The sequence below is a fragment of the Cyprinodon tularosa genome, unplaced genomic scaffold (genome assembly GCF_016077235.1).
Source record: "Cyprinodon tularosa strain WSP-4 unplaced genomic scaffold, ASM1607723v1 ctg346, whole genome shotgun sequence".
Classification (NCBI taxonomy): domain Eukaryota; kingdom Metazoa; phylum Chordata; class Actinopteri; order Cyprinodontiformes; family Cyprinodontidae; genus Cyprinodon; species Cyprinodon tularosa.
The window spans coordinates 417,246-440,209 of record NW_024039059.1 but is presented as its reverse complement, the minus strand read 5'-3'; the positions used below and the strand labels follow the sequence as shown (position 1 = coordinate 440,209).

The following is a 22,964-nucleotide window of genomic DNA, read 5'->3' as shown; positions in this document are numbered from 1 at the left end:
ACACCCACACAGAGTACCTTTGTTTCCTTTAAGCCAGATTAACTAAGCTGGAACAAGCACCCAAATACGTCAATATATTCCTAACCATGCCGTAGAAAGTGAAATATGCATAATTTCAGGGCAACACCCTTTAAAGCTGAGCGTCCTACACAGATTCATTGAGTTGAATCTTCTGTCCATGAAAACACACTGACACAGATCCAATCCGCCCAAGCAGACACACAGGCAGCTCCTGTATGCCAGTTGTTCTCCAGATGCCCGCCAGAGACAGGGACACATGTCCACCCATCTTCCCAGCCCTGTATCAGTGCAGACACATGGGATGCGAGGAGGTTAGCCAGCTTGAATCAGACCACTGGCACCTGACGCTGGTCATCAACCAAAACAGCTGTCTGGCTGCGAAGCTGGCTGTTGCTGAACTTCTGCATATGTGTGTGCCTCTGTTGTTTGTCAGGATCTGTGACCTCGCTTACCCTGATGTTGGGACACTGTGAGTCAGTGCTTGGACTAGAGCTGTCTGCATGGGTGAAAGCCTTAGATTTCTCGGGTCAGAAGGCTAACTTTGGCTTTTTTTCCTTTTGCTGAAGACTTTTCTTTTCACAGTCAGAGTATTCATCCTGCAGCTACATGTGATTTACATCATGATTAAAGAAGCTCTTCCTGGAAGGCTGTGGGTGGATCAACATGATGGAAATTGAAAATGATGAAATCCAGGCACTATACGTTTGCCATTTTAGTATTTTCTTTGTTTCTACATGCAGGGAAGGACATCACAAAGTGATCATGTGGTTAAATATCAGGGACTGAGAAACTGCTGTACTCAGTGGCAAAAATCTACTTAACTGACACAAATATAAACTGCTCCCTTTTCTCAACTCTATTCCACATCACTCTGCCACAATGGCAGCCAATGTCAAACACTTGAAGGGGTTTGTGTGAGTTAAAGCCATCTTTCAATAGATAGGCTTAGCTGTGATCTTTCCGCTCGTCTCTTGACATACGCAGAGCTTTCCCACTTATCAAAGATTCATTAGCACACTAATATATCCATCTAGGTTTCCACGCACATTGCCTGTCCATTAATGCTGAGCCGTATTCATCCGGAGGGACCGCCAGGATAACGCCCTGCTCAAGGACACAGGGGGTAATAATACACATAAAGCGATAGCCCATTTGGGAATTGAACCCCCAACCACAATGGCACATTAGCCACAGCTGCCTCTAATAAGTGATGAGGCCAGCTTTATATCAGCCTCCGTCTCAGAGGTCGATGAGATCCTGCAGGTTTCTGGGTCGCTTTATTCTATGGGTCTATATCCAATTTTGTTTACAATGTAATGAAGCTGCTGGGGAATATAAGAACAGACAACTACAGATGCTTCCTCATACGTAGAGGAGGGATGAACGGACATACGGATCCCTGTTGTCCAATTTGTAATTTTATCAATTTCCTGTATACACAAACCACTTGATATTCTGTGCCACATCACGTCAATTTCATTGCACACTTTTCTGCTTAATATAACCTCAATATTAGAATAAATGTGCCTAAAGGTCTGCTAACTTAAACTATAATGATCTGGTTGATTTCAAATATACTGTGCAAGGAACAAAGTGTCTCTAAAGAGGAAGAATAATGACAAAAATTTCTGCTACCAGACAGAAAAAAAAAATCTTTGGGACTTGAGGTTCATTAACTGAATAAAAAGTGTCAGCTATGGCGTTGAATGGAGACGTGTGATTTTTCTCAGGCTTAATCATTGCTTATTTCAAACTTTTAGTAATTAAACAGGAAAAGATTTACATAAAACAGGTCTGAAAAAGTCTGCCAACAAACATGTTCAGAAGCCTTTGTTCATTAGTCTTATTTTCATGACTGTTTTAGCCCAGTTTGATTGAAATGAAACAGTGATCCAGTATTGTCCTAATTGCAAAGCTATTGTAACGATCTTCTTCTTACATTTACTAACTTACTTTTGACCATGTCCTTTCCAAGTATGAAGAGGCAGCAGTGCACATGCCTTTTGATAAAGTAACTGGATTGTTTTATGGCTAAAGAAAATCCAAACCTATCAAAGGGTGTTTTTAATCTTATAGTGATAAGGATTTAGCCCAGATTAAATCAGATTAAAGGTGTAGCCTTTATAAAGGTGTGTAATCTACTTCTAGGACCAAATAATGCCTTAGGAGCTTATATACAAAGGTAACAGCACTAGATGATTGTGCATGAGTTTGTTAAGTAAGGAGATATTGTGCCTGTAGACTTGAACAAAACAAAAAAAGCAAAAAAACAACAAGATTTTCTCACTAAGGAGTCTTACTTGCAAAGATTGATCTACAGTATAAGCAATTCATGTCAAGGTGAGACTTTAGCAGACTAAAAAAGTTGCACAGTATACTGAGAACACCAGATTTAAGCATGAGAACTTTGCCTCTTTGTTATACCGATATTTGACTTGTCCGATTTTGTTGATGGAGTTAACTAAATATGAGTCATGCGCCACGTAGACAATGCTCTGCTACTTGAAATCAGCATTTTGGATTCTAGGAAGACAAACAACCCACACTAACAGTAGCTAATGAATGATTTATGAGCACTAAGGAGCAGACTAAGAATACCTTGAATAGCATTTTGTCAACAAGTGTCACTATAAGGTTGGCTGGATTATTTTACAGTGATTACAGATTCTTTAGAGCAGGGCTGCCAAACTCATTTTGATGTTGAGTCACATCGGCATCATCAAGGTTTTAAAACGGTTGGTTGCAACTGATTTAATAACATTTGGATTTCATAATTTTGTTTAATACACTGCGCTGGTATTAAGTCTCTACTCCCATTTGTGTTGCACTTTGAGACACTTTAAAAGAACATGTTCCTTTTCTCTGTGACATGATTTGCTTTGGATCAGAGTATAAAAAATGATTGGACCTAAAAATAGTGTTGCGCCAATGCCATTTTTTGACCCCAATATCAAACCAAAACCATCTGTTTGAAATTGATGTGTGTGTGTATGTATGAAGAACTGCATACTACTTTGGATGTAAAATAATTGCCATCATGGCTTTGTCAAGCTGCTGCCTCTCTTTGTGAAGCAGGAAAAGACAATACAAAGTGAATCCAGTAGAACTTTTTATTGCCTACCTGGAATGGGTGGCAATAGTTGATTAAACTTTTGGCTGTCAAAATGGTATTGTAATGGAAAACTATGAAAGATAAGGAAAACATTGATATTTCTCTCCTTCTGCGGTACTCTGATTAGTACCAGTTTATCTCTCAATGGGTTCATTCACAAAAAGCATGGCCAATAACATTAGCTGTTTTATTAGACTGATGTGCAGTAATACAGTGATGCAGGCATGCCCAAAGTTGGTCCTCCATGTTCCTGCAGGTTTTTGAGGTTTCCCTTCTTTATCACAGCTGATTCTGATTATTGCGGTTTGGTAAAAGCCTTAGGACAGCAGAGAGGACCATCTGGGCCCCTCTTCCATCCAAAAGACACTTAATTCCAGCTCTGCGAGTCCCGAGCCCGTAACTTCATCTGTGACCTCTCACACCTCCACCATAGACTGTTCTCCCTGCTGCCCTCTTGGAAAGATGCTTTGCAGCATTTGCTGCAGAACCATCAGCTTTTTCCCTTTTGCCATCAGACAGCAAACTGTTGAGATTCTGATCAAGACTCTGCATCATACCTATAAGCATCGTATACCAACATCTCTGATTTTCTCATAACTCCTTTAAATAGCACACAACTTAACACAACTGTTCTACTGCATTTTGCATCATATTAATTTTTTTACACTGGACTGAACCTTTCCATATTAATGCCTTTTGCATCATTTAAACTGGTTTTCCTTTTCTCCTTCAATGTTTACATTCTGATCACTGCTGCACTTTATATATTGAAAGGTTCATTTCACTGTTGTAAGCTGCTCATTCACTGGTGAAAAAAGCTGTACGCATGCAAAATTTCACCTTGTATACAGAGTGTATACAAGATGACATTAAAATTTAAGTCTAAGTTAATTAGCAATCAATGTAAGTCAGCTGTGCTGGAGCAAGAAAACCTCTAAAACCTGCAGGACAGCGGCCCCTGAGGACAAACTTTGGGCATGCCTACTAATGGATGGACAACACTGAGAAAATCGGTACAACAGAGAAATACAGTTTGCCACACACACTGGCACACACATAAATGAGGTAAGGAAGTCTCTTGGGGGTAATTTGGAGGCATCAACCCCAAGTGACTCGAACAGAGAAGGAGCTGAAGGTGACATATAAGTGTTGGGAAGCGGAGAGTCCTTAAGACAGGAAAACTGTAAGACTCAAACACCAGGAGAGCAGAGGAGTACTAGAGGGGAGAGCAGGCTAATAATTCACTCAAACACTAGCACCGCTTAAAGCAGTAATTTTACCTTTGTTGGATTTATACACTGGTCTGCACTTGAAAGGCTCTTATAGCAGCTTGCATTTATAGCGACTATAACACAGCAGCTCTGCAACAGTCGTTCCCTCACACTTGTCGTATATATTCATGCACATCACAGCACCCGCAAACAGAAGCACTAATATCTGCTAATATCTTTTTGAGCAGGAGGTAGAAGAATGTGTGAAGTGAAAATGAAAATCTGTGTGCTTTAAAAAAAAAGGCTTATAGGAAACAATTTGGATATGATTTCACTAAGGATGGAATTAAAGCGTTCAGGTGTTGAGCTCATCTGCAGATTACGAGTTAACATCGGAGGGCAAGTGAAACAATATTTCACACTCATTTACACATAAACAGGGAAACATGCAGCAGCTCGACGCAAAGATTATCAATCATCTCCCTCAGACTGGTGGGTATTTTTCTGCTGCATAACCAGCTCGGGCAGCGGATGCGCAGCTTCAATCATCGTCTGCCAGTCTAAATGCTAGTGCTAATTAGCATTCACATGCTAAATTACCTCCCATCCCATGTTTCCTGATTAGGCTTAATCATTCTGACAGCAGGTTTTACTGCTGGGCTCGCAGAGCCGATAGATCCATGGCCGTCTCAAACTCTAGGAAAGGATCCAAGAAAGGCTCATCCACTAAGTGTTAGGATGGGAGGGTTTGATACAGACACCTCGCTTAGTTTTCCTGTGTATGCTTATATTTTGTAGAACTTTGATTTTCTTTCTGTTACCCTACTTTATAAATACAAAACAACTTCAAGTTTATTTGCTGTATGCCAGATCTTTTAAACATTTTATTACCTCTTTTTTCCCATCTTGTCATGTTAAAACCAGTGTGTTTTATAAGATTATATTGCGAAAGAAAAACAAAGAAAGGAAAAGGTAAAATGTTGATTTATTTTATACATATTTCTACTGATTCAGGATTCAGTACTTTGTCAAACGTCTGTTTGTTGCACTTAACACTTTATGTTTTTATTGGCGAATGTCTCTAACGGCTTTTAATGAAATATTTGCACATTTTTCGTTGCAAAACAAATCAAGCTCCGGCAGATTGTACAGACATTATCCATTTATTAAATTTTTCAAGTTTGACCGCTTAAAAAGAAGAATGTCAGGAAATTGACTAGGCCATGTTACAATGCTTTAATAAACCCCCTTTCAAATTGCAGCTCTGGCTGGATGTTTAGTGTAGCTATGCTGTTTGTTGGAGCGTTTTTCTGTGTTTTTTCTTCATCCATCTCCATGTAACCTCAAAGCATTATTCTTTCATCCCAGTGCGGATGATTTGCTCTGCCACATTAATTCTGTGTCACAGGTAGCCCTTTGGCAATAAGGCTGAGAAGCTCGGGTTTGGTATCGTGAAAAGAGTATAGCATGTACTGTTTATTCTCCATGGCTTCTTTGGATTGATCAGATTGCTGGGATCACTCCTCTGAAACTGTTTATTAACGCCTAGATTAACTTAAGATGTCAAAACTTGCCAGCAAAAAAATTTCGATTTTATAATGCTGGTGCCTGCAGTTTCGAATACGTACGTGAAAAACGCCTTCCAGCCGCCGCGAACAGTATCAGAAAACTGCGAAGAGGCGACTGGGCCAGATGGTGCTGTTGGACTGAATTCCCAGTGACAGCACATCGCCGGTGTACGGGGGTCTGAGCCGCTCCGACAGAGAAATAATATTTGAAGGCTGGATGGTAATGTTGATGAACTGACTGCACAGATTAAGTTTTCAGGTGGACTTTCTCACTACAAAACCTAATCAAACTACTTTTTACCAACTGATCAAAGCAAATATAGCTGCCATTGTTGCAGGCAAAGAAAGGAAAGGGTAGCTCCGCACAACATGCATCAGACCCACTTTTCAAAATGAAGCAGCACACACGTTTTTGCTGCTCCTGCTGCCTAGTGTTTGAACGTAGCATAAGTGTAATTGTCACCAGAACATGTGAGCGGTGCAGAGTGTGGAACGGAGCAGAAGAAATATGGTGGAGCGCAGAGCGATTTTCAGTTCAAAGGCCGTAGCAAGTATTTGTAAAATTTCATTTATTTGATATAAGTGTGATTTAAGTGCCATCCTCGCCTAGACAAGGATTGGATATTGTGTGATAAAAGCGGGATAAAATATAATAAAAACATACACTAACTATACTTAACAATACAGAGTGGGTTTACATAAAGTGATCGTTGTGGTAAGAGCCTGTTTTTGAAAATGGATCACATACGTGCATAATACGCTATTATCTCATTTGCAATGGGATGCAAAGTGACCTTTTATATGTAGTCTAGTAAAATAAATTAATAATTAAATAGGAAACGCGGGGCAACATGAATGGAGTGACAGATCATTGGATAAAACGCTGTGTGTCCCAGGGCCCTGGCCTAATTACATGAAGAAAAAATATCAGAAAATGCCTTCTCCTGAAAGTTTGAGCAAGGGTGAGGCGATTTTGTCAAAGCAGAAGTATATTAATGTGAGCGCGGAGCGGTTTATAAGTGGAGCGTCCTGGTGCAACTTTGAGAGTCGAAGCAAATGGGGGAACATCGTCCTGATCGGGGAGCGGGAATTGCACGGTGCTCCACTCTGTTAACATGCTCTGATTGTGACTCAATATTTTTCTTACCTTTATTTTTGCAACAGTTACAACAGTACTATCTAGAGATTTGGTCGTTATTATTTGGAAATAATAGAGCAAACAGGGAAGACATGTTACAAAAAAAACGATCTTCACTGCTATCATACTAAAGGGGAAAGAGTACATGTTGAGCATCTTGCCAAAGAGTGAATTAGATCATCTTTAGGAGGGGCAGATCAACCTCTGGTCCCACTCAGCAGCTCAGAGATGGCCTCCAGTCTAACCAGTCTCACTTGTCTCTTTGTCTGAAGCCAGTTAAGTGCCAGTGTTGTGTCAATCAACTAGTTGGCACGGTTACCTCAGCAGCGCTGTACTCTAATCAGATCTGTCACTCAGCCTATCTTCCAAGATAGAAAGGAGAAGAAAAAGTAATTGGATTTGCTGCTAGCAGGGAAATGATGAAATGACATGAAACTATACCCCTGTTTCACCCACCACATACACACAAACACACCTGTATACTGCCGACAGTAAATCTCGCCCCTTTTTTCCTCTTTCTGTCCATCTGCCCTGCTTATCCTTTTTTTTCTACTGTAAAATCTGGAAACACTTCAGGCCGTTGAGTGTTTCTTTTCATCCTGCCTGACGCGGCTGGGGCACCTTGTTCTCCCAGGTAGACAAAAGAGGAGATGAAATAAGGGGAACAAAAGGATTTCCAGGTTTTACGGGGGATTTTTTTGGGACGTTTCTGGCAATCCGGGGAGAAGGCAGCCAATGGTGAATTTTATAACATTCAAAAGTCTGGTTCTCCAATCCTCACCTCTTCTGCTTACAAAGAACACTACTGAGGCCTCATGAAGAAAATTTCAATATATGACTTTGAAGTACAAAGACATAATAACAGTGGACTCTCCATAGTTCCAGCTGAAATTATATGGAAATAAAGGAAAGGGTGCTATAATCAGAAATGCCACACAATAACCCACTCTATATTGTTGTATGTGATACCAAAGGGCTCAAAGTAAATTATATGGTATACACCCTGTTTCTCATATGATACGCATTGCAGCTTTGGGTAAAAAATACTTGCTGTTTATGTGATTTTCATATTATTCAATTTCAGTATCCACAAAATGCAATGAAATGTCCTCACCTTACCATTCATTAAGAGTGGTAAAATGTTTATTAAACTGTAAAAGCTGTTAAACTGTTACCTTTTAGAAAAGGGACAGGTTGGCTCTGGTTTTAACTGATATCAAAATAAGAAAAATAATAATATAGTGACTGATATTTTCACTAGGTATTAGCATTTTCTCATATTGTTATAATGAATGGGTCCGCCCCCCTAGGGGTGGCATAGTGTAACTGCATGAGGGCAGGGTAGAAGTTTATTGTATAAAGCCTCTTTTCCCCTGAAATTAAATTGACACTGGTTTTTCAAACATCGATAGAACCGCTAACAATCATCATTAGGCTGAATTTTAACTGACAAAAAAAAAACGTACTCCTGAACCTGTTCAAATGTTGAAAAGGTTGGAGCGGGAACACAGACTTTCTTGTAAACAAACGGGGGGACATTTTGGGAAGCAATGCATTAGTGTATATAGCAGCCATGAGTAATTGCTGTTCCCTTGTTAGTGTTTAGTTTGATTTATTAATTTTTGCTTTTTTTGTGTCATCTTAATCATGTAAATAGAGGAAGAAAAAAGAAATGCCGTTTCCAAGATCCCTAGAATATCGGCACCACACATAGAGAATCAGTTAGGGTGATGTCAAAATAATCAGTATTGGCTCTAAAAACATGTACCAGCAGATCTCTAATCCAAATCCATTTTGCGTATCATTAAGGCTTAAACTAAATAATCCCAGTTTAGAGGATGTTTATAAGACAGTAAAAAACAACTATATTTTTCCTCTACACAGTATATTACCCTATAAAATCTGTGAAGACCTTCCCATATATTGGTTAATAAAAGCCTCGAGTAAACTATTAAATCACAAACTGATGGTTTATTTGACCATTAGGTCCTATAATATAAAGGGAAAACTTCAGCCTGTAAGAGTTGCTGTTAACATGTCATTAGCTCAGTCCAAACCCTTGAAGAAAAAAAGCTATTAACCAAGCAGTAATGGAGATGTTACACTATATTTTCTTCCTACTGTATATGTCATGTGCTTAGTCAGTCATGACATTGGGACTAGTCATCCTGATGTAAAGCTGTGCAGATTTACAATAACTTACAGCGGGCTCTTACACACACAAACACACACAGGGAGGAAGAAACCAACACTTTTCCAATAGACTTGGTGGATTTAAGTTGGACATTAGTGATTATATATTCATAGATCAATCAATACAGAAAGTCTAGCAGGCGAGACGTGTTCATGCAAGCAAACACACAGTTTGCAACAGTCACATTGCAGAAATCCTACTGAGTGTGTGTGGGTTTGTGTGGTGAGGGGGAGTGTGAGGACATCAATACAATGCAGCTTTACATTTCATTAGGCCAGGAGCACAGTTTAACTTCTAATGAGTAGCAATGAAACTCCACAGCCTGTAACCATGTTCCTCAACATCACTTTGTTCCTTTTAAATCTAGTTCCTTTCCATTTTTAGTCCCCCCCCCAACTTTATTTTGTCCAAAACAAGTTTGGGCATTTAATACTTGTCCAATCAATATCAGAGAACATCATTTAGAGCTAAACTAATCACCTCCCGTGTTAGTGGGCAGGAAGAAATGGAAGAGCTTAACAAACTGCTTGTAGCCAGAGTGGCTATGATTTATAGTAACTGTCATCTATTCTCGCCGTTCCGCTGCTCGTATAGACGACTACATTTCACTGCAGCATCTACATTGATTTGTGTGAGGACACTAGCAGCCTCCACCTCTGCTTTCACCTTCCTCCCTTCCATCCCAGAGTGCAGGAAGATATGCCGGCCCAGAGGAAATGGGATTCCAATCGGCAGGATTTCATGCAGGATCTGCTGACCCCCACACTCTTAACAGACACACAAATCATCTGTCTGCAAGCATACTAGCCAAAGACATAGTCCAGGGGTCAATCGCAAGGACTGTCGGGCCAGGTTTCAGTCGACTTAGCAAAACTCCAGAGAGAGGAAGTGGTGCTAAGACGGCATGCATGCTGCTGCAACTGGATGAATACCCGTATTATCTTATCCTATGACACAAGAGTTGACAATAGAAACCAAAAAACCTGAAATGTCTTCAATAAGCCGCAGCAGAATTTGATCTACTATTGCAGCAGCGAACAATTATCGCTCAGGCTTCTTTTCTTCTCCGTATTGACAGTGGTGATTCCAGAAATGTTTCATAGGGGTGGCCAGATGGGGCCACCAAAAGTCTTGGGGTGGCACACTGAAACTAAAGCCATAATTTCAGGGTTTTAATCTATTATTGTGGTAAACCTGCCTGTAGAAATCACAAAGACTTAAGTAAACACCTACTCATATCTTGGTTTATTGTGTGATGTTTTTTTTGTTTTTTTTATGTTAAGTAGTGGGCTGTGCATAGTGGGATGAAATGCCAGGGCATTGCACAGGGTGGCCCTGGCCACCCTCTGGTCATTATCCTGAAAGAACCAACAATGACCCATTTTCTGTCTACTGCTAGAGTCCATACAAGGTTCCCATGTCTTTACAGGACAAACACAGTATAACAGATCCTCCACAGTATTAACTGTGGGCATTAGGGCCTTTTTACATGCCTTTTTTTTTTTTTTTTTTGAGTCAGACTTAGTGTTTGCTATGAAAAAGTCCAAAATTTGGCTCACTGGTCAAATGCCTGCAGGTCCAGTGCCTGTAAAGTTGAACAAACATTACCTTTTTACATTTGTGACGGCGGGACAGAAAATGATCCCCACGATGCTGCGCCAATCTCTGATTCATTTCAAAATATTTTGGGCTTCCTAAAATTTCCAGCACTTTATTTAACATGATTATTTCTGAATGGTGAATTTCCCCCCACAAAGCATAGATAACTTTATATCTAAAAGCTGGATTTTTTCTAAGATTTTCAAAATTGTACCTCTGCAGCAATGGAATAATTCATTTTAGTGTGTTTTACAAAGCTTTACAAAGACTTACAACAAATGTGTCTGCATGGATGTGTGCCTAAACAGGACAGCAATAAAAAGCTTGAGTACGTGTCTTTTTTTTAGTTCCTTCCACCCTCTGATGACAGTTTTCCTCCTTGAAATCGTATCACTGACACCGAGACACTTATATATGCAGGTGTCCTGCTGGGGACAAAGGATTAAAAAAGAAAAGAAAAACACAATGCCTCAGTCAGATTTCAGATGGAGGAGCAGCTGATTGGCACACATGCAGTGCAGTCTACTCAACACAAGCACTCGAGGAGGCCCACACATATTGTAAAACCCACAAAGACTGCATACGCTGTGTGTATGCGGAACATGAGAAAAAAATGACTGCCTGCCTGTGATTGAGGACAGCTCATTTCAGCGGGCAAACAAATAGGCATGAAAAAGCATGAGGTGTTCTCACCTGTGGTGCTCAGGAGGCACATAGGCATCTCTGCACCCACCTTACAGCCACTAAAAAAAAATCAACACTCACTGGCTTTTGAAAACCCTGTGACTACGGTGCTTCAGAGAGATAAAACCCACACAGCTCCAGTATGTCTAGCAGCGTGAGCTCCACTCCACAAATCTCCCCATAAGAGACACAAACACGCACAGACTCAACCTTGCTCTGCGGGAGAAAACTTGCATCTAAAGAGCTGCTGCCTGGCGTGTTTTTGGCAAGTCTATATGCTCTTATGAAGCTCTCAATGACAAATGGGATAAGAACCCATTTGCAAATGGGAAAAAACATAAAATCCCATTAACCGCATGACGCCCTTTCTCGACCAAAATCTCCAACGCTGCTCTTGGAATTTGCTGAATACATTCCAACATGTAGGAGAATATATTCCCAAACCATTTGGGTTTCCCAGGAAGCCTGTGATGACTAAACTCCAGGTTGCCTACCTTCCTTATGCGTCCGCTGCGGGTGCCTGTAAACACCACGGTGTTGCCTCTGTAGTCATAAGGTGCCACAGAGGTCATGCCGTCATCCTTGTCCACGTAAAGCGGGATGCCCTCAATAGCTTTTGTTCCTCCCAGAGGCTGGTTGAAATCCTGGCCGCAGAAGTTATCGTCTATCTGCAGCGGCTGTTGATTTGGGGAAACACAAGAAGAAGAAGCAGTTAAGAAATCATCTCTCTTCAACACAATTAAGACGACATTCAGATCAGACACAATAAAGAAATGCTTCAAACCTGGAGCTGGTGTAAATTTACTTAGTCTCCTGGTAAAACTATTTTTAAGAGAAAAAAAAACTATGTTTTATTAAAGCCCAGAAGAAAAGTGAAGCTTTAAGGGGTAAGCAGAGTGTGGAAAATGTTTGCCATTCTGAGAAGATAGCAATCAAAAATAATAACCTCCTTTTCTTCAGCCTGCCCAGTGTGGTTAAATTACAATGTGCAGCTGTTTAATTTTTTTATCTTGTTTTTTTTTTTTTTTTTTTCCAGAAACAAGGAAGAGACCATTTAACCAAAAAACTACATTCAAAAATCTCTTGCAACTGTCATTATTATCATTTTAAAAGAAACACATTTTTTCCTCCCTAGGATCAAAAAGTTAGACGGGCATTGATTTGAAGTTGAAGATTCATTGTGTTAAACAAATTGTAAAGGTTCAGTCAAATTTTCTCTGATCTCTGACCAACAAGCAGGCATCAACAGCCAGTCATATGTTGCTCTCACCATAAGGTGGCGCTGCAACATGAGGTTGGCAATTGAAAAGAAGAAGAAAAAGACAGCTCTGCGGTAACTAATAATACCACGTTGCAATTAGTCAAACCAGATGTTTACTGGTTTTAAGACTTAAAAAGTTGCAGGCAGATAAAATTTAATGTTTGACAACCATTAAAATTAGTTTTGATCACAATCTCTTTAATCTTTGAAACTTGTTTTCTCTCTTGAAGCTGCAAGAATAAATTTACATCATTCAGTTCTTGTTGTGATGCACTCAGAGTTCTTGCAGCTTGTTTTATAACATGGTCTGGTTTGAACTTTCTTCTTGTTTGGAGTCCATGAATCATTATTTAATGAATTATGTCATAGACTAAACCTCTGAGGACTTATTTAGGGTTCTGTAAGAGCTTTTCTGAAGGCATGAAATCTCCCAGTCAAAGAGAAATTTACTATTTCTCTAGCCAATTTCAGAAAACAAGCAAACCTCTGTCCCTGCAGAGTAGGCATTTGAATGGAGTTGAAAGAGAAGTAGAAAAATTGTGAAATGGAGAACAAAAAATAAGTAGAGCCAGAAACTACAACAAGGAGGTAACACGGTCAAATATGTGTTACTTAAAAGTACAGAAGGTTTGGATTTTTTTGGAACAGGGGCAGAAATTGTTGCTGTTTATAAGTATGTTTAGTTGCAAAAAAAACATGGAAAGTCAAACTGTTAAACGTATATAAGCTCCATGAGGCATGTTCCAGAAAGATTATGTTCTTATGAAATTTGTTGAAAAGTTTTGAACTCTTTGTCCAGTTGTCTTGATGTAATAACTTCTGCTTGACTCAAAATATAAACTTGTTCTTTTTGATGTTTTGCTCCAGGCCCTTTCAAAATAGAGCAATTATCAAACTACTGCTGGAGAAAAAGAAACTTGGGCAAGCTGCTAAAGACACCTTCCTAACGACCAGCTGCTTCAACCTCTGGTTTCAGTGTTCAGCACGGTAAACTACCCTTGTCAAGGTCGTCAATGACATCTGTACAAATCGAGACTATTGGACCTTAGTGCAGGTTTCCACCTGCCAGTCACTCCATTTAGTTGAATCAACTCGAAAACTAGGGTAGCCTTTCTGGGACTGCACTGGACTGGTCTAAACTGGTTCCACACTTGAATGGTTTAAACTGGTTCCGCACTTGACTTTTTTAAACTGGTACCGCACTTGACTAGTTTAAACTGGTACCGCACTTGATTGTTTTAACCTGATACTGCACTTGACTGGTCAAAACTGGTTCCACACTTGACTGGTTTAAACTGGTTCCACACTTGACTGGTTTAAACTGGTACCGCACTTGACTTGTTTAAACTGGTACCGCACTTGACTTGTTTAAACTGGTACCACATTTCACTGGTTTAAACTGGTGCTGCACTTGACCTGTTTAAACTGGTACCACACTTGACTTGTTTAAACTGGTACCACGTTTCACTGGTTTAAACTGGTGCTGCACTTGACCTGTTTAAATTGGTGCCGCACTTGACTGATTTAAACTGGTGCTGCACTTGACTGGATTAGTTCCAAATAGAATGACAAGGACTCTTTTTTATATCCACCGAGAATTAAAAAAAAACATAATTTACCATAACTATGCAGATGACACACAGCTCTACATTACATATTCACCAGCTGACTTTGAACCTCAATGCTGGACAAATAAATAGAAAAAAACATAAATTAATTTCCCAAACTTGCCTCCAGCTGTGTAAAAAGGACTTAGGAATTACTGTAGCACACAGCATCAACTACTAAAGTGCGACTTGTAGTCTGTGAACAGTTTAACCACCCAGGGGCCTCATGTCTCTGGGTTAATTCCACACTGCATACCAACAACAGGAACCAAATATTTAGCTCTTACGCTCCACTTATCTGCAATACACTCCCTAAAGACTACATTTAAAGTAACCACAAGTTGCTTTAAACTGTTGTTTAGAGTGACCTTCAAATGTTCAATTGAAACTAAAACTAATTGTTCACTAAGTTGAGTTTGTAGTCACACTTCCTCCTTATTTTCTGTTCATGTACCATAGTCTTGTTATTAAAAATTCTCTATACAGATAAACGTATTTCTCTTTCATTGGGAAGCAGCTTTAAATAACAGGAAACAAGACAACGAGTGTGGTAAAGACAAACTTTACCACACTCTAAAAAGTGTATTTGCTAAATAGGAGACATCTAAAAAGGGAGAAGCACTCTGCTCAGTGGCTATTAGGAAGCATACTACAATGTGTGATAAATCTGGGCTTCAAAATCTCAGCTGTTCACCTGCTGACAGCTGCTCTCAAAATAAAACTTAAAATTGAAACAAAAAAAGCCAAAAAGCAGATATCACATCAACCACATAAACTAGTATAACTTCTTGTGCAGATAACCTGTGCTAAACAGATGGTGAAAACTCAGTATAATGACAAAAGAAACACCTGAAAATCTAAATTCTGTCTCTATTTCTTGTGAAAGTCTTATTTGGCAGAAATAAAATACATTCCTCCATCTTCCTTTACCTGTTATATGCCAGATATTTTGAGTAAAAACTTTATATAATTATAAGAAAAGAGTGTTTGGAGCAATCACTTCCTATTATTTATCACATCAAAGAGGGCTATTATGAAAAGAAAATAGGGTTTGGCATACATATATGGTTGTTTTGAATCCATCCTATCAGACGACCAATCCCGGTCTACAATATTACTCTTCGGATTCTTTTCTGTATGTTATTATATGTATTCATTATGTGTGTTATTATGTTATTATAATCAAGGGGTCAAATTAACATATAATCGCAGTGCTCTGTACATCTTCATGGCCATGTTGATTGGCTGATATGTCACACATGATTTGTGCAGAGATTGCGTGTGTGTGAGTGTGTAATAGGCATGTAACTGATTTTATCAAACCGCCCTGTATAGACCTGGAAGTTCCCCTGATTATTTATTACCCAGATAACCACCCTCACTCTTTTGTTTTGTTTTGTTGTTTCTTGCTGCTCTTTGTGTAAGGATAAGGTTTCAAGCAACAAATAAAACAATAAATCAATTTATTTGCCAGGTTTTTGAATGGGTTCACTTAAAGCTACAGTGTGTAATTTTCAGCGACATCTAACGTCCAGACTGCAGACCGCAGCAACATGAACATCTCCCCCCCAACAGTACGGCGAGCGTTACGGGACAAAATGTCTTCCACGACGTCCGCATCACCTACCTTCTCAAGTGATGAGGTTTGTTTACATAGATAATTTTACAGATAGTATTTTATTAGTCTGTGCGTTCAGTACCGTCTCAGTTCATCTCTCTAAACTTGCCGTATTTACTTTCGAGCGTAATGGGCGATCTCGCAATCACTAGTTTGTTGGCTCTGCGCTGCCGTAGCGCAAAGATGTCTGCCTCCATGGCTGCGAGACCCGCTCCTATGTAATTATAAATAACGAATTCTAAGGCAACGCAAATATTAAGGTTAAGAGGCTGAGCTCGTAGATGATGATAAATAACAAAGTTATGTATAATATATTACATTTCTGACTGTATATCCCTGTAATTATTACACACTGTAGCTTTAAACAACTTTTACACAGAGTGTATACAAAACAAACTTTCACTTTGTACAGCTTTTCAGATAGTAGATGAACATTTCTATTCCATAAAGTGCAACAGTGATCAAATGTAAACAATATGGGAGGGGTAAAAAAAAGTTGCAAAAAATGCATAGATATGGAAGTTCAAAGCATTAATATACAGTATATGTGGTGCTAATATGCATTATTTTTGGTTAGGTGTTATCAGTGTGTTGCACAATCTGTGACATGATTTTGAGTTTTTTTAACATTTCAGATGTCTGATGGCGGTGGGAAAGAAACTGTTGCAGAATCTGCTGGACCTGCATCGAATGCTGCGAAGAACAGCATCGAATGCTGCAGAACAGTCCATAGTGGGGGTATGAGGGGTCACTGATAATGTTACGGGCTGGGGACATGCAGCGCTGGGATGAAATGTCTTTTATGGAGGGAAGAAGAGGGAGGAGGGGCCCCAATGATCTTCTCTGAGGCGCTGCAGCCTCCACAGCACACAGTAAGACAGCTGGTCAGAACGCTCTCTATGGTGCTTCTGTAGAAGTTGGTGAGGATGGGTGGGGGCAGGTGGGCTCTCCTCATCCTCCGCAGGAAGTACAAGTGTTTCTGTGCCCTTTTGACAAATGAGGTGCTGTTTACAGTCCAAGTAGGTTTACTTAGGTTGTCAGGGATGTGCACCCCCAGGAACTGCTGTTCTGTTGACTTCTAATCTAAAATGTATCTAAAAACCAATAGATTGATTCAATGCAGGACTATTTTAAAACTCTACTAAGGTATTTCTAGGGCCAAATGGACTGTTGGTTATTATGTGGAAAAGCTATAAGAACTAGAATTGTAAAGCTGGTGAAAGTAGGTGATTCTAGTAAGTATCAACTCAGGGAGATTGAATAAAAAAAATATCACGCATTAAGATTTGTAAGATAAATGTTAGGAACTGTATCAGTTTCCTTACAGTAACGCTTCATTTTTGTGCGTTTATCACATAACAAGGTTTTGTGGAGGCATGAAAACTTTCAATAGGTAAAGTACAGCAAGAGCTGAGACTAGTGACAGTAGAGACAAAATCAGACATGACAGTGAGTGATTTAAAAGCCAGCGATGGACGTCTACATGCGTAAATTCTTTACAGAGGAGAAACATGCAGAAACACACGGCAAAGGAAAACAGCTCAGCACACACACGGGCACACACGATTGAAGCCTCCCACACTAAACAAATTAACATGCCAGCTTTCTCTTGTTCATTACAAGACGTATCGTCTCCATAGAGACTAATCAATCACCACACCCCTTCAAAACAGCAGAGCTGTCAGCGAACGCAAGCGTATGTGTGAGAGCGGGCGAGGCTGGGGAAAAAAAGGCTGAGAAAGCGCCTGTGGCGGACGTTGTCTGCCTTCCACCAGACTTTCAAAGGCAGTTTGACACAGCAAAGTTTAACTTCGGAGAACAAAGACTCAAAGGGACAAAGTGAGCAAGACAAGGAGAGAGACAGAAAGAGAGAGGGTGGTTAGAGAACCATGACACACACAATGAAGCTCTCTTTTTGTATGATTTACATAAACATGTTCCCAATTTGGGAACAGTTTGCCGAGTAATTTGAGAGCAGGAAAGGAAAAAACAAGAGCACAGGGGGTGGCGCAGAGATGATGGAGACAGATATGACGAGCCAGAGAGCAGGAAATTAGAAGGGGAAATCAAGTCAAGAGAGGGACAAAGGCAGAAAACCACCATGAAGAGAAGGAAAGAGAAAAAAATGTCCATGGCTCAGTGATAGTGTGAACTCTGGCCTTTGTGCCGTTTTCCTTCGTTTCCTCCAATAAGAACCAGGGAACCAGATCTTCACTCATTCATATCACTCATTTCCTCCATCTCGCTTTCAATCCACCCCACTTTCACCTCACTATTCTTCTTTCCCTTTAGTCATCACCTGTTTCCCTTTCGCCTTGAAACATTTATATCACATCTTCCTTTTTTCTTGAAGGTTCACAGGAACTGGCCAGTAGGAAATTGTGTCCATCCCAGGGGGAAGTCTTTTATTTCTGCCGGGAGCTCTTTCAGACCACATTTCCTTCCGTCTCTCCTCCACTAGCATAATCACAGATATATAAAACAGTTACACATCCCACTTCGGAGGTCATCCAACCAATCACAAGACATCCACTTGGTCAATTTATTCCCATTAAATGTTACCAGAGTGTTTTATCAAAAGCTGCTAATTTCAAGTCAGCCCTGAATTCTGCTTCAGGCAAATAAGACCAAAGGAATTTCTGCATTAAAACACGACTACAAACTGTTTAAACTAGCAGTTTACAGCAGCGTAGTTAAGGCAGATTTTATTTATGCAGCGCTCCTCATACTTGTAAACTAATCTGCATTCCCAGCGTATGTAGAGCTTGCACACACGAGATCACCATCTTCCCAGCTCTGTTGTCGGCATGCTGAGGACGCTAATGGTTTGTTATGTTTAGCTTGACTTGCATCATTACCATAGAGTCAACAGCTCAGATTGAGGCACAGCGGAGCGTTCAGTCGACGTGTTTTCACTGCAGACAAATGTGGCCTCACACAGGCCCGACATCTGCTAGCTGTTGTTTGCCTTGTAGACATGTAATTCCAGCAGTCTGCCTCTTTTATCATGCCTTCGCAGCTCCTCGTTGATGGGACGCTGAGCCGTTTTTCCTGCCACCGGCCTGTCATTGACTTAAGGACCTAAAAAATGTCCTCAACCCCCTCCAACAGAACTTTGCAATAAAATGAAAGTAACTGTTAAAGTTATGAGCAGGAAGTCTAGGCTCTAGTTTTTTTTTTTTGTTGCCATTAGCAATATGTTAGAGACGTTCGGTACTCAGTCTGATACCATAAAGCAGGAGTTTTAATAAGCCGCTGGCCATTTGTCCTCCATTTGTCACAGTCCAGATGCCCTGCTATAAAAAATCAGATGTTCACCCTATCAGGGTTTGATTTTATTGCTTAAATAAATCATCCTGTAATCATCAGCTACACAGTTCAAATGAAAGCCTTTAAGTATATAATTCTGGCAGAGTTTTGGTTTACTTTGTGCATATTTTTCCACAGTAGTATTTCCTTGTATTTATTTTTTTAAATAAATGGCTATAATCTGGTGGTTGACCTACTGTGGTTTGCAAAAGTATTCATAACACGTTTTGTTTGCCTTGTCTTTTCAGGCTTGGTTTTATTCTTAATTTCAAACAGCCTTAATATCCATTAGGATTTAATGAAACAGAGTTTGGATCAATTTGTAAGTGCCCTGATCTTGGCATTGATGCCTGATCTGTACTCATTTCACTCACCTGCTTAGCTTTACCAGGTCTCATTACCGCTCATCTGATCAATCTGCTTTGATCTCTATTTAACCAGCCTTCAGACCAGTCATCAGTGCCAATTTTTTTCAAGGCTGTGGTGAGAAGTTTTCTAGCATTCCTGTATCTCTGATTACCTGATCCGGACCCGTTCTGGCTCTCGACCTCTGAATCTGCCTGTCCCCATTCTGATCTCTTTACCTGACCTCTCTTTGGACTCCTGCCGGATCTCTGCCTGTTTCCCGACTCCGTTCTTGATTTTCCTTCATCACCTCTTTTGGATATTCTGGCTCTGACTCCTAAGCACATCTTGGAGACCGGCTTTGGGTTTTTCTGCCTTCCTTCATCTGCTTGACTATGATCTTCTGCCTGTCCTCCGACCAGCGATAAATCAGTTCTGGGACTCTGTGCAGCAACTGCCGCACCGTGTGGGAGTTGACCGGCTGGAACCAACCTCCCCTTCTGGGATCGGACTGAACTATAAGGTTAGTGACTCACATCGTCTCCTCCAGCAGAGGTTCCTGCTTTAGACGCGGACCCTAACAAATTAGAAAACTTTTAAAGATTTTCAACTGCAATGGATTATGTTAAGGGGCATTAAAGTAGAGGTTATGCAATCACACTCCTCATGATTAAAAAGACACAAGAACCAAAAACTCCAAAGACCCAGGAGAATGACAAGTGGGTCTTATATTTGCATCTGTCTTGAAATGTGGTTAAGAGAAATGACCTCCATGGTGCTTAGAAACATCAGCACTTCAACTACAGATTGCTGACAAAACTGACTCCTGGGTAGGTGTCGAAAAGTTCATCATAAAACTGAGCAATAGGCTGATTGTCTCTGAATTAAGCATATTTTGTGGCATTAGAGTACGTTGAGCAAAAAATAAATGCATAACCCTTATTTTGATTTGAAGAAACCCACACTGATATCCCTCCTTCACCACCAGGATTAAATGTGATCCTTGTGTTGGTTCATCACATAAAATCTCAATATAACACATCAAATGTTGTGGCATTGATGTTATTAAAAATGCTCTCAGTATACTTTAAGGAATTATGCTTCGGTTTTTATTCCTGTACTTGAAGTCTTTGTGTGGTATCCCGCCGCTACTCTGCTAGACCTTTGGGCATGCTATTAATATTATTATTTTTGAACAATGTACAAAAAATAACAGGCCAAACAAACACACACATGCAGCTTTGGTCTATTTCTAGCAAGTCAGACAAGGACAGAGTCACCAATGTTGTCCTTACCAAAGACCTCTACTGTACACAGGCAGAAGCTGGCCCAGGGCAACACGCATGCTCTTACACATAAAGACTGCTGCCAAGCCTGAGCAGGAAGAATGATGATGGGGTGATGAGGGAAAGAGCGGAGCAACTCAAATGAGGGAAAATAAAAGGACATGGGGAGAGAACCGGGGCGAGTAGAGGGAAGATAGAGAGGGGAGAAACAGTTGAGGGCTGTAGGGTCAACAGCACTGTTGTATCCACTAATGAGCCGCAAGCAAGGAAGAGCGAGAGAGGGCAAAAGAGAGTTTGGATTCAGCCCGAAGAACTACCCATTAAGCAGAGAGGCTCACAAGCAGCGGTAGCTGAACTGTGGTTTTAAACTATGTGGTGTTGGAGAAGACATGGTACCATCTTACTGCGGCTAGCTGGGGTCCCATCAACCACTGAACCACACAAACACACAGAGACACTATAAAACTGCTCAGTTTCTTCTGCTTATCATAAGGCTTCATTTCTGGATTGCTTTAATTTCCCCAAATTTCCATCTACAAAACATATTTCTTTGCTCTCGACAATAATTACAAAAAATTCACTCCCAACAAGAAGCAAAGCAAATACGCTCATAGTGTAGGTGTCACTTAAAGGCACAGTGGGACTGTTTTTTTTAAACTTTTCAACATTTAATGTTCTCTCACCATGTGGGAATACTTCAAGCTTTCTATATCCAGGAAATAGGGTTGATAATCTAAAGGAAGGACTTGATAAATAAGGGTTCAAAGAAATGAACTTCTGGTGTTTTCAAACGGCTTAGCACAAAACAGACCACTTTTTAAAGGATCTATAAATTATATATACTACATTAAAGAGGTAGAAATTTCAAAATATGTAAATATTTCATTTTTTTTCTCAAATGACATTGGTAGAAATAAGAAAGATAAAATAAATTAAAAGATTAGGATCAATAGTACTGTTTAATATAAAGATTAATACGAGAGTTTCATTGATTAAACTTTGACTTTAGACTTTAGAATATAGTTCTTTAGACTTTAGACTTTAAAATATAGTTCATTTATAAATATTTGGCATTCTTGAACACTCTTCTGCTGATCCTCTTACCCCACACTCATACTTGACAAGTGTTTTTTTTTTTATATTTTTACTTTTTTCACATTACATTTCCAGCTGTTTAATTACAAATACACTGTCACAAGTACAGAGTAACGAAATGAACTCTCTGCATTTAAACCACCCCCTTGGGGAGCACTGGGCTGCCAATGTGTGGCGCCCAGGGAGCAGTGTGGGGTTAAGGGTCTTCACTCAGGAACCCAGAGTGGCAGTCTGTAGAAGTGGGGCTTGAACTCAGAACCTCAGGATTGCGATGCCCTAACCACTAGGCCACCACTCCCTCAAGTGGAGTACATGGAGTTGCCATTGGTATTTGAGTTGAGCTGGATGTCGGTCGCCACTGAGGATCCACAAAATCCATCTTGAATAATAAACAGATGATTTGTGAGACTCATTTAACATGAACACGCTCGACATCCCATCTGGAGAACAGCATCAGAACTTCCTGGCCAAATTCAATTCAGCAAATCAGGCTGCAGGCTTTTAGGTGCTGAACCACTGAGGTGTCAGTCTGCTCATCCAACGAGGTTTTAGTCAGAAAGGGTCAAATAAAAAGGAAAATGTAAAGGTATTTTCCAAAAAAAACATACAAAAGGTCTCTTTAACATTTAATATTTCTAAGTCTAAAGTAGGCAGGCATGTGCAACGGACACACAGGCCACAGAAAACCTCAGAGGGGTATTTAGATTAAACAGATAATGTTTAGTTTTGCCTGTTTGTATAGCTTATTTCATTTAAAACACCACATTATGTCTCATAGGAATGCAGAGAAGTAATTACATGGACATTTTAAGCAGAATCCTGGTAATTATCTTCAAAGGAGTAACATATTCGCTTCAGAATATCAGTTTTATTATGCATAATAATGTTCAAATCCCACTGTTTGCTTAAAACTATT

At 40.0% G+C, this 22,964-nt stretch overlaps 1 protein-coding gene across 2 annotated transcripts in view; it reads right to left on the bottom strand.

The window, feature by feature from the left end:
- Positions 1-22,964, bottom strand: part of LOC119789754 (plexin-A1-like) — a 384,280-nt gene that overhangs the window by 275,453 nt on the left and 85,863 nt on the right. For both annotated transcript variants that reach the window (XM_038294813.1, XM_038294814.1), the window contains exon 3: positions 12,022-12,204. In XM_038294813.1, the coding sequence (XP_038150741.1) occupies positions 12,022-12,204 (183 nt within the window). The remainder of the gene's footprint in view (positions 1-12,021; positions 12,205-22,964) is intronic.